At 38.4% G+C, this 11,860-nt stretch overlaps 1 protein-coding gene across 1 annotated transcript; it reads right to left on the reverse strand.

Moving 5' to 3' along the window:
* Nucleotides 1–3,114: 3,114 nt before the first annotated feature.
* Nucleotides 3,115–6,644, reverse strand: LOC104589318 (Pentatricopeptide repeat (PPR) superfamily protein). The gene is made up of 6 exons (XM_010247580.3): nucleotides 5,785–6,644; nucleotides 5,585–5,661; nucleotides 5,395–5,491; nucleotides 4,976–5,119; nucleotides 4,010–4,222; nucleotides 3,115–3,602 (listed from the first exon to the last, which is right to left on the reverse strand). The coding sequence occupies exons 1-6, from the start codon at nucleotides 5,905–5,907 to the stop codon at nucleotides 3,411–3,413; spliced, it is 846 nt and encodes a 281-aa protein (XP_010245882.1). The 5' UTR covers nucleotides 5,908–6,644; the 3' UTR covers nucleotides 3,115–3,410.
* Between the last annotated feature and the right edge of the window lie 5,216 nt (nucleotides 6,645–11,860).

The raw sequence follows: 11,860 nt of genomic DNA on the forward strand, positions 1-11,860 counted from the left end.
TAAAACCCGAGTTGGCCAATTTCCATTAATGGTTGGTCGGTTTTGGGTGACCATCTCCCTAACTCAACCAAATTGCTTGGTTAACAAAATTGCTTGGTGACCATCTCCCTAACTCCACTAGTAATTTAATCTTTAATAAATATTAATCAATAAATTATAATAAAAATACATAATTACTAAAAAATTATAACAAAAATACAATAAATACAACTATAAAATAAATTAAATTTAAAAAAGTTCAATAACAATATTTTAATCTCCATCAATTATTGAAAATTTTCTATTCAATAAAAAATAGATTTATACATAATGGTGTTTTTATAAATATTTTAAATTTATATAATTTTTATAATATTTAAATAATTATTAAAATTTTTAATTCAAACTTTTTTTTATATAGATCTAGATGAAAAGTGGGGGAGAAGATAAATAGGAATTAGAGATAATCATAGATAATTTAGGAGAAATTAAGGGACAGTGGTGCCACGTGGCTAATAAGTTGTAGGTAATATAAAGTTATAGCTTAAAAAATTGAAAAGCAACAAGGAAAAGCCATAAACCCAAAGACGATAAGTTTAATCTTTTTCCTTTTTTGGAGAAATGGGTAATGGATTAAAATAAACAAAAAGATTTACAAAACCATGTTCAAACAGAAATTGAAGCAGGGGAAAGAAACTCAAAATCTGATTACATTTCTAATATAGATGCAAAAAGAATTCTATGATTAAAAAAAGATCTATAAGCTATATATATACTTTAGCTATCCATGCATTGCAGTCCATGAATAAATTCTTCCCCATTAATTTTTTAGGATTGTATCCTCTGTATTGCACTTGTTTTCAAAGATTCTCCTATTTCTTTCCAACCAAATACACCAAATTACTGTTGCCGGGATCGCTTCCCACAAAACTTTCCCTTTTGGATAGACCCCTAAGCTGCCAACACTCCAACAAAGAGATTAGATCTTTTGGCAAATAGAAGCTAACTTCAAATAGCCCCAAGGATTTTCCCCATATCATACTAGCAAGTTTGCAATGAATGAATAGATGTTTTGTGTTTAAAACACAATAAGACAAGAATCTGAAAAATACTTAAACCACGGGCATCATCATAGAAGTAAACAATCTCTAGTTGAAGGAATGTCAAGATTATTGATCCATTGCATCCTTCATAAAACAATCTCATAGTACTAGTCAGCTTGTGAAGAAAATTTGTAGACAATTTGTAATGTGAAGCCAAATAAAAAGATGCAGGTCCAAGCTTCCACCTTGGGAATTTTATTTTTTTGAAGGATAGAAGAAAAAATTTTATTAAAAAGAAAAAGATTACAAGGCATTGGATGTCAAGGAGACATTCCAGATTGAGCTACAGCTAGACAATCTGAAAAGTTTCTTCATTACATGGTTGTAATTCCAGAATACCCCAAAAATTCTCTATCAAATCCTCCCTTCTAACTTGATCAAACTCCGGCAGAACCCACAGCAGAAACTATTAGTTCCAAACTTTTTGCTTTGTTTTCAAATGTTCTTCTATTCCTTTCAGCCCACAGTGACCAGCAAACTGCAAAGGGAATACAGTTCCACATAATTCTGGCTTTTTTGCTGCCACTGATTTTCGGCCAACTAGAGAAAATCTCAGCAGGAGATGATGGCTGGAAGACAGACTTCCCAAAAAAGGAGTAGAAATTCCAGATGAAAGTTGCCATTTTGCACGAATAGAACAGATGGAACACTATCTCCTCATCCATTTTGCACAAATAGCAGAAACTTGGAAGTTAAAGGCCTCTTTTTTTTCAAGTGATCTGTGATTAAAATGCTGTCGAGGGCAACCAGCCAAGCAAATGCCTCCACTCTTGGTGGCACTGGATTCCCCCACACTCCTTTCAAGCTAGCAGAAACCTGATTGTCTCTTACCAAAGCCAAGTAAAAGGATTTCACAGAAAACCTGCCATCCTTACTCTTTCCACCTTGGGAAATTTCATCAATGAAGCACAATTAAGCTTCCAGTTTAGGGTTCATGTGTCAATTACCCAGTAGTTGAGATGGTCACTTGACCACCCTCCGAAAAAAGGAGGCATGGGATCAAGCCCACCTATGGAACTTCAGGCTCTCTGTGGTATGGTTAGCGGGCCTCACATGTGCCCTGTCCCTACCCCTTGGTCCCCTGTCATGTGTACTATGTAATATCCAAAAATAAAAAAAAAAATAAAACGCTTATGGTTTATTATAGTGAACACTTGCACAAGGTTGTAGCTTAGGTAACTCCTAGATAGTCTATAGCAATTCAAGTTTAATAACTTCAACAATTACATGGATAGAGACAATGCTTCTTGTAATACATACTAAAATGAGAAAGAATACTGAATCTTTTTCAATGGATTGAAACAATCAAGTGAATCCAATTGCTTATAGAATGCATCTAAAACAGAACCAGAATCCCTGCAAACATGATGATCAAGTATAAGTACTATTACCCAATGCGGGTCTTAAAAATCTGGGGGATTGGGTCATCAATTATGAGTTCCAAATTATTTTTGGTAAAAGAGTTCCAGTTTCAGAAACATCAAAAATATGAAACACAATAATCCGAGTTTGTCAAGTACATAAGTCATTCGCTTTACAAAATTCTGGCTAAGAAAGTTTTCAGGTAAATATCTAATTCTTCAGAACCCATCGTCGCTTCATCAGAATTGTCCATTGCTTAATTTTGGTGATGTTTGCATGTATATGGACTCTACTGGTAGTACTTCCACTTAAGGATACAATAAACACATAGGAACCAGGTGTTTTACAAAGGAACCATGGATTCGGTGATCCCACCTTCAACAGCTCAGAAAACTAATTCCATATTCATAAAGTAACCATGGAGCTAGTGATTTACAAATTTCTGCTCAAGTATCCTAGAAGAAAGAAAAAGTATGGCAAAGAATGGTTGGATAAATCATTAATCGTATCCTACCACTCCACCGATCAGAATTCTTCTCTATTGTTCAACTAATGATGCATATATGTAGATGGACTTTGTCGATACCTCTGTTTCAAGTTACAGAAACCCATCTTAAATAAGCCAAGATACTGAACCTAATTCTACAGAGTTCAACAGCAAGAGGACACATTTCCGTATCCCTCATTTCCATATTCTACAAAGGCATCTCTTCAGAGACATCCAATAAAATATTCCACAAAGGCACCAAGGGTCCAAGACTCCAGTTACTCCACCAAATTCAAGGCTTTTTCTGATGTTGTGATGTCAATAGACAGAATTATATTGGAAATAAGGAGTAACAAAGAAGCTTGTAATCTCCAATTTAAATTGTATCTTTATCATTGAAAAAAGAATATGCCTTTTTATCTACCATCACATTATAAGCATTGACGGACAAGTGAACAATCCAATTAGCTGAATGGGATTTATCCATCCCACACATCTCTTCGTACCCTAACCTGTTCACCATTAAAGTGGAGGTATTTCCACTTTGGCCGGTATTTACTGAGCAACAGTTTCACCTTATCTTCTTGGCCCAATTTCTGGAATGCGTGTCTGACTTTCCTTATAGTGTCTTCATCAGGTCTCACTCCCAACTCCTCCATGTCCGCAAACACCTGGGTTTTTCCAGAGTGAAGAATTTAGGTATTATTGAGTTATGATGTGATCAATCTGAAATATTTTGAAGTTCTAAATATTATTACTTAAAAGCAAAAGATTATGGTTACAAAACAACTATATTTCATGATTACACTAAGACAAATGGAACTTGAGAAAGTTTATTTGCAACTGCAACAAACAAGCGAAAGAAAAAAACCTTCATTAATGATGGAAGTAGAAAGAAAGAAAGAAGTCACTACCCTTGAAAGGGGTTCAAGAGCAGGTGACACAGAGCAGTGCAACAGCTTAACTAAAACATAACAAGAAAGAATTTGAAAACACTTTAAAGGCTCCAAAAATTACCAACAAACAATAAAATTGGCAGAGCCAATTTAAGGAGCAGAGGTTCAGGATATCAAGGTACCTCTATTATCTTATCCGGCATGCCATGATGGTCATATAAGGTGATCATCCTGGAAAACAACCGCTTTGAGACAGAGCGAGTATGTGTATGCAAAATAATCTTCCATAATGATTCAGCCTCATCTACCCTTTTATCCATGTCAAATGCCAATAACAGTGTGTCGTATGTCCCCATAGTCAGTCCTTGCCCTTTGGAGAGCAACCACTTTGCAACCTGGAAAAATCCTAAGAATAAGCACCCAAGAAATTTCCTAAAATTGCCAAAGTTTGTTAATAAAATTTGAGCTTAGGCTCATCACCTCGTTGAAAGGATTTAACTTGGTTAAATGGAAAAAAAAAAAAGACACTAGCGTCATCAATCAAATTCATCTATTTTTCTTCTATATATAATCTTGAGTGGGCTATTTCAATATGTGCAAATAAAGACCTGTAAAAGTGTAATGTTTACAATTTTTTCATAACAATGCTCATGATGACTATGTTTAATGCAAGAAAAGCTCTTAACAAATTTGATAGGGCGCCAAAAACACCAAAAAAAAATTGTTAGGATGGACAAGTATTTGATATGCCATAAATATACAATAAAGGGACTAGAAGGGGTAGGCATAGACCAAAAAGGACATGGATCAGAGTAGTAATAGTTTAAGTGCCAATGCATTAAACAGAATGAAATGGCAAAAAGGGGTTCATGCAGCAAAACCTATATAGTTTCATGGGAAACATCTATAGGAATTTCATTAAAAGAAATGAACAGAGAAACATAACCAGAACCAATAAAATCAGCTCTACAAATGTGAAAAGTCTAACTCAGGTTCACCCCCTATGAAATAAACCCAGTCAATGGAATTTAGATTCGACAAATTGGCAACTCAATAACAGAGAAAGCATAAGGGCTGTAAAACATGCTTAAAGACGCAGAAGAAGATTATTAGCCTAACAACTGAAGACTCTTTGCATAAGGCTACACCTGAATTACACGTAACCATTGATTCCTCTTCCGTAAAATTACAAGAGCTTTAGATGCTGCAATCAATGGAAATTCTGCCTCCCAAGCTGACCATTCATCTAATGCTCCATAAATGGCCTCCTTCTCATTAGGTAGTTCTGAAACCTGCCAATTACAACCTTCAGAAATGTAGGAGCATAGTTGAGAAGTTCTGAATACACACTTCCTATAGAGATTGCAAAGAAAAACATCTTTAATTTAAAGGAACCTAAGAATGTCTTTTCACTGAATACACACTTCCTGTAGAGATTGCAAAGAAAAACATCTTTAATTTAAAGGAACCTAAGAATGTCTTTTCATTCTTTAAAAGTGTTACCAAGTACCAGAGAAAATGATCAACAACAAATGCAGTCCTTATGGAAATCAGGAAAAAGAATTACAATTCGAACAAGATGGAAAGCCTTCTGTCCAGACCCAGATGAATCTCGTTTCTTCCATAGATGATGTTCCTTCTTCCCTGCCTTCTTGCTCAATTTCCTGGGAAGATTCAATGTTGTTGAGACAATCCAAATGAAGCAATCAACAAAAGACAAAACAACAATACCACCTCTTGTCAATTAAAGATCTTACTTATCAATGGCATTGGGACTCGGCACCAGTTCTCGATTTCGATCCTTCGAACACTCGATAGGTAGAAACCTTACAACCTACATGGTTAGCAAAGTGCAAAAAGACAGAAAACATGAGAAAATAATGTTACCATTTATTGACAGAACGAACACCACTGGTTGGTTCTGCAAGAAAAGAAAGTCAAAAATGAACTCGTTTACCTTACTGTTCACTTTCTCTGAGTTCTTCTGCAAGAGAAAACCTTGGCAGCCCAAGAACCCTAGCCTTGTTCCAGTCGTGCTTATGGGAAGAGAAATGGAAGTCGAAGGATAGAGCACAGACATGCGTAAGTAAGCTGGTACTACAAGGGCAAAAGAGGAAAAGCAGACGGAGCAGAGAATGTATGGCTCGATGTCTAATCTGCAAAAGCTCCGGCAAGGAGAATGAACTCGGAATTTGGGGATTGGGAGGAATTCGGATTAGCTGAACGCCCCACTCTGTTGAGCGGGCTGTCACTGTGGGACAAATTGCAAAAGCCCACGTCAGTTTTACACGTTAAAAGTCATTCCCCCGTGCGAATCCATCTGATTAAAATCACAGGAGTCGGGAGTGGTTACAAATTTTTTTTTTATCCTTTTGAGCCGTAACAGCCTAATCTTCTTCCTCCTCTCCTTTTTCTCCCGCCTCACCCTGTATTCTGTCGTCGGTCCCAAAAAAAAAATATCACCGGTAGACCCCTCTTTCTCTATCTCTGTGCATGTGTGGAAAATCTTCTACATGCTTATGAGCAGAAAGTTTAATACTAAATGAAGCAGAGTTTGTGGTTCTGGATTTGATATATGAAATTGCACAACGAAAATGCATAAAGTCACAAAATCTCTACTAGAGAGAACTTTTTTTATTCAAAAGAAATTCAACTACAAACTGTCAAGAGCACAAACGACCTCTAGAGATAGCACAAATGCCTTGCATCAGAAAACACAAAATTTGAGAGACTTTAAGAACATTCTGATCCACCGGTAGGTTTGCAAAACGAACATTCTTGTTAGAGTATCAAAGAACATTGGAATCAGTACCATGGCAGTTGGAATTGATATTTACCACGTGTAAATTTGTATAGAAATTCAATTCAATCAAGAACAGATATTTTTTACCAAAAAAAAAAGAACAGATATTTCAGTTTTCTGGCACCGGATACCAGTTTATATGGTATCAGAGCAGTGATCCACATTTCTCGCTCCTCTACGTCATTTTTTCGCTGCTCTGTTTTTTTTTTTTTTTTTTTTTTCGGTCTATCGCATTCGACACTTCTTCTCTTGATAGAGACCTAACAATCCTTCACCATGGAAATTGGTGCAAACTCTCCCTATTTTATTTCTCCATCTAACAGTCCGGGAGCTGTGCTCATCTCCTGCCCTCCCACCGGCTATGTGGCAACGTGCGATGATGAATGCAATGAAAGCAAAGAATAAATTCGTCTTCATTGATGGATCATTACCAAAACCAACAGCCAACAATCTGAACTTGAATGATTGGATCAAATGCCTTTATCATATAGGAAGAATGCCACCAGCAATTAACAGTCTCCCGTTCTTTACAACCTGAAGCATCGATGCTTACAGCAAATGCTTCGAAGGATATATAAGGCTGCTGGCAAACCTTGATCTAAATTTTACTAAGATCACTATAAACGGACTGGTCATACCAAGGATCGGTGCTACGCTCTCATTGGTTATCCACCTAATTGGAACCATCACGGAAATGACAAAAAGTCATCGTCAACAACTAGTTCTTTCAAGAATACACAAGCTGCATCTTGTATCACTACAGACAACACTGATCAATCTGAACCTTCTTTGACAGTTAATAATTCTCCCGTGACTCGACTTTCTATGCATCGGTACACTCAATTAATTTATCTTCTGAATCGAGAATCTAATACTGATTTTGCTGGAATTCTCGACCGGGGTCGGGGTTGAGGATGGGAATTGAGGTCCCCGCCCTGCCCGACCCCAATTAGGGATCGAGGACTGGGACAAGAGCTACTTTTATAATCGGGGTTGGGGACGAGGAATATGATCCCCGCCCCAAACCAGCCCCATTGCCACTCCTATCCTAACATTACAAATATAGACTGGATTATCTTGATCATTTGCCAACACTAACTAACGGGGATCTGTCATTGTTAGATCGCATACCCTTCATAATGTCCAATATGTTCCTACTTTTCACTATAATCTCCTCTCTGCTAGCAAGATTACTGAACAACTGAACTACGTAGATATTTTCTTTCCACATTTTTTCATTCTTGACCCATGCTCTAGGACTGTGATTGGGATGGGTGAGCTCTGTGATGGCTTATACCATTTCACTTTTTATCCCACCACCAAGCCACATCTTACTTACTCACCTTTGCTTTCATTCCTAGAGTTTCTACCGTTTATTTGAGTAAATGTTGTAATACATGTCACCGAGCCAAACAAGCTCATTTACCATTTCCTGTTAGCAATACCTAAAGTGATTCACCTGTTAGCAATACCATTTCCTTGATGAGCTGCACCATCAAGGAAGCCAACTGAGGGGTGAATGTCAGAGATAGCCGCTAGTGAAGACAATACATTTTCTGCACATGCAACTCAAGCAAACTAACAAAGATAGTCGCTGACTCGTCGGTGAGAGAACCATCGGAAAAAAAGCCGTTGGAGAGAGTTCCCTTGGAGAAACCTTAGGTTGGAGCCTTGGAGAGTTGGAATCCGAAGTGAAGACATATATTCTCTGTACATGCAGCTCAAGCAAACTGACAGAGATAGTCACCGACTGGTCGGTGAGAGAACCGTCAGAAAAAAAAAAAAAAGAGTAGACTGGGAGAGTTGGAGTCTGAAGTAAAATCGATCCTCAGGTGGTTTGCGGACAAATAGACTTCGTCCGTTTCAATCCACCAATTACTTAGGACCAAAATAATATGGACCAGTCCAACCCGATGCCAAATCATGGACCGTCCAACCCGTCCAATTTAAATGTGATTTGAACGGGTCCAACCCGAATCCAGTCCATTGACACTCTTGCCCCCAAGGGGCAATGGCCCCAAGGCCCCCAATCTCACTTCGAAATGCGATTAAGCTAGAAAAATACCGTTAGGCTTATAAATTTTTATTTCCCTCGTAAACAAACATGTGGTTCAAGCAGCCATCCCCCTCTTGTGTCACAGTTGCGGGAAAAGGCTTGTCTGTGGAATTCATAGTATTTCTCCAGCTATCTAACAAAGTGGTAATCACAGATCTGTATCATCACTTCTGTCTATATAGCATTGAGTGGAGTGAAGTGAAGTTCTAGAATGTCAATGGCGGGGTCCTTGTCCTATGGTCTCTTCGGTTATTCAACCTTTTTCGATCATGATCAGTGTGGTCATCATTCGTGTCTTTTCACTTATTATCACATCCACCTTCCTTATCCTATCAACACTACATCTGCACTTCTTTGGGGTTGATGTACTTTTGTACTCATATCAGGAGGTTAGTTAATCGGGGATTTCTTCTAGAGTAAAAAGTTAAACTGGGATGATGATCGTAGGTTGTTCATAAAGGCTACCCTAGACACAAAGTGGTTCATGCTTTGGATTTTAATGGACTTGGTGTTATACCTCACCAAGTACTTCCACAGGGACTCATCGTCCCTTTGTTTGACCTACATGGTGTTGGCCAAAGTCTTCTAGTGTAGTCAACTACTAGTGAACTGTGCCAAGAACTCTTTAAACTAGTCCCATGTGGCAATCAATTAGGGTGGTCTACCATTGTCAAGGCGTGCCTTGGAGGGTGGAGGCAAAGGCCTTGCACATTAGGACTTCAGAGGTGCCATGGAGGAGAATTTTTGCTTTAAATCCCTCTAGGTGGTCAATGGGATCTGAAGTGTCATCGCACTTTTAGAACTGAGGGGGCCGTCATCCTACGAATAGATGATCATCCATGATCTCTTATGTGAAAATCGACTCCTTCATGGGATGAATTGTTGTGGTAGACACACTTTGGCCAAGGTGGCTTTTCTCAAGCTCATTCATACGCTCTTGCATATCCTTGATCTCGATGTCGAGGTTTGCATGCTTCTCTGTCTTTAGTGGTGCGTGGTGATCTTTAATGAAGCTTAGCTCAACCAGGAATGGTGGGATCGCGAGTGAGCATCATGGGCTTGGATTCAAGCCTAAGAGTCAGACTTCTGAGATGGTTGAGGTCACTTATGCTCGACCCTAGGCTTCAGAAGGTCTCTTGGGCATCCTTTGGGGTCCTCGGCCAGAGGATCAGCCACAGTGGGCACCATTGAGTTTGTAGTGCAGTTGTTAGGGCATGTTCGAGCTGTCCTAGCACTTCCATCATTTCTACAAGGTGGCCAACCATCTTTTGTAGGGCAGTGAACTCTTCAAGGTTCACCTACCCCAGTTGGCGAGCTTCACGAGGAGGAGAGGTGCATTGAGAGTGAGATCCCCATGATGGGGACTGAGCGCTAGAGCGATCAAAGGTGTTTTTGGGAGGCATGATCACTTTAGTGCATGAAGAGAGAGAGAGAGAAACTGGAGTCTTTTCATACTGTTTCCTATAGGCGGTGCTAATCTAATGTCCAATTTGAGGTGTTGCGGGGCCAAACACGCAACAAATAGTCCTTCTAACTTGGACGAAGCCAATGTGGAATGATGAGATCATGCACCGAGTATATCTACAAATCCAAGTCCATCATAAAAAGACAACCTTTAGGCTATGATTGATAAAAAAACATGGATAGCCCAAATGGAATTGGGATCTTCTCCTCACAGAGAACACCTCACACAGACCTTACAACCCCATCCCATGGTGTGGGTGTTTGTTGGAAGGGTTGGAATCCATCTTTTGGATAGTCGAGCCATGCTAGATGGCTGGACAAAATTGCAAAAATTTTCTAACCCTTATGGGAACCAATTTCCTGGTGTTTTGAAAAAAAGAATTTTTCTGAATTAATCTTGCGCTGAATTAGACCATATTTGAAACCAAATTGAAAGGAGATTATACATAATACGGAGACCACAAATCATTGCTCCCAAGGTAGAAGTTCATGCCCAATAATAGTCCCAAAACCGGCCTCCATCTGAAGATGGTGTAGTGTAGGGGAGAAACCAATTCAACAACACTTGTTTTAGTAATTTTGCTATCCAACTTGCTTACATCGAATGGGATGTGTGAGTCTGATATTCTTCAATGTTTTTCTTGTAAAAACCCAGAAGAAAACTGATCAAAATCAGTTCTTGAAAGGTCAAATTAGGGTTTCTTGGGAGACAAGAGAGAAGAAGAGAAAGCAAGAGAAGGGGAGAATTAATGCAAGATTGATTCGCCCTCTTCTCTCTTTATCTCTTTATAAAGAAAGTCACCTAATCTAATTTGGAGATGGTCCAAATCTGATTTAGATCAGAACTCATTCTTTTAATAAGCATTATCCTCTTAAGAGAATAAGTGCTCTGTACATAGATCTATACCTAGTTTTAACCCAAATCACATGACAACTTAAGTTGTCATGTAACCACTTAACTAATCATATTAGTAATGGGCCTTAGGCCCATTTATCTTAAAGGCTCACATCTCCAAGTGTTTCATGGCCACTTTGGGCCTAATATTATATGGCATGGGACCCCGCAAAGGTCTCACACAAGTCCATAAGGGTTTGGCCCTATCCCTGAAAGAGGTTAGGTCGAATTCACTACTCAAGGTAGTGAACCCCTAAGCCAATCAGTATAGGCTCAGTATGAACCCAACATTTACATCTAAGTGATCCTTCAATTCAGCTACCCTATGAAGACCCAATGATAATGGGCTTATGTAAGATAAAGCTCATCAAGCAATCGACCCTGTAATGGTCTCTTACACTTAACCTCTAGGTTCTTAATGATATCGATAAGGAAGGACATCTCCCCTAGCTACAAGGTGCAATGTCATACTCTCTGCTCATATGGATCCCAGGATTAAAACATTTTGCAAATCTTTTTCATAAAATAGTAGTATAACATATAAATATATTTTGCAAAGTCAGATTTCAAATATAGTTGAAATCCACTGTCGAAAATTTAGATTTCCTTTAAAGAGAATGTAAACCCTAATATTCACTTTGTCTGACTAAGGGCCGATCCTTCCTATTACTATGATCACCTACTTAGGTGATTTTCCAAATTGCTTCAACATGCCTAGGTATTTGACCTTGACAATTTTAGCCCTCACTTCACTCATACATATATACAATGCTTTTTACATATTATACTATACATTTCAATGAAAATATGCCATA

The sequence above is a fragment of the Nelumbo nucifera genome, chromosome 5 (assembly GCF_055504915.1).
Source record: "Nelumbo nucifera cultivar China Antique chromosome 5, China Antique-T2T, whole genome shotgun sequence".
NCBI lineage: Eukaryota > Viridiplantae > Streptophyta > Magnoliopsida > Proteales > Nelumbonaceae > Nelumbo > Nelumbo nucifera.

Excerpts from the sequence above, each read along its gene's own strand:
- LOC104589318 (XM_010247580.3), bottom strand. The coding sequence starts at position 5,907 with ATGTCTGTGCTCTATCCTTCGACTTCCATTTCTCTTCCCATAAGCACG. Across the intron at positions 5,120-5,394 it reads CTTTCCATCTTGTTCGAATT|GTTTCAGAACTACCTAATGA; the intron begins GTAATTCTTTTT and ends TGTAATTGGCAG. Across the intron at positions 4,223-4,975 it reads AATGGTTACGTGTAATTCAG|GTTGCAAAGTGGTTGCTCTC; the intron begins GTGTAGCCTTAT and ends GGATTTTTCCAG.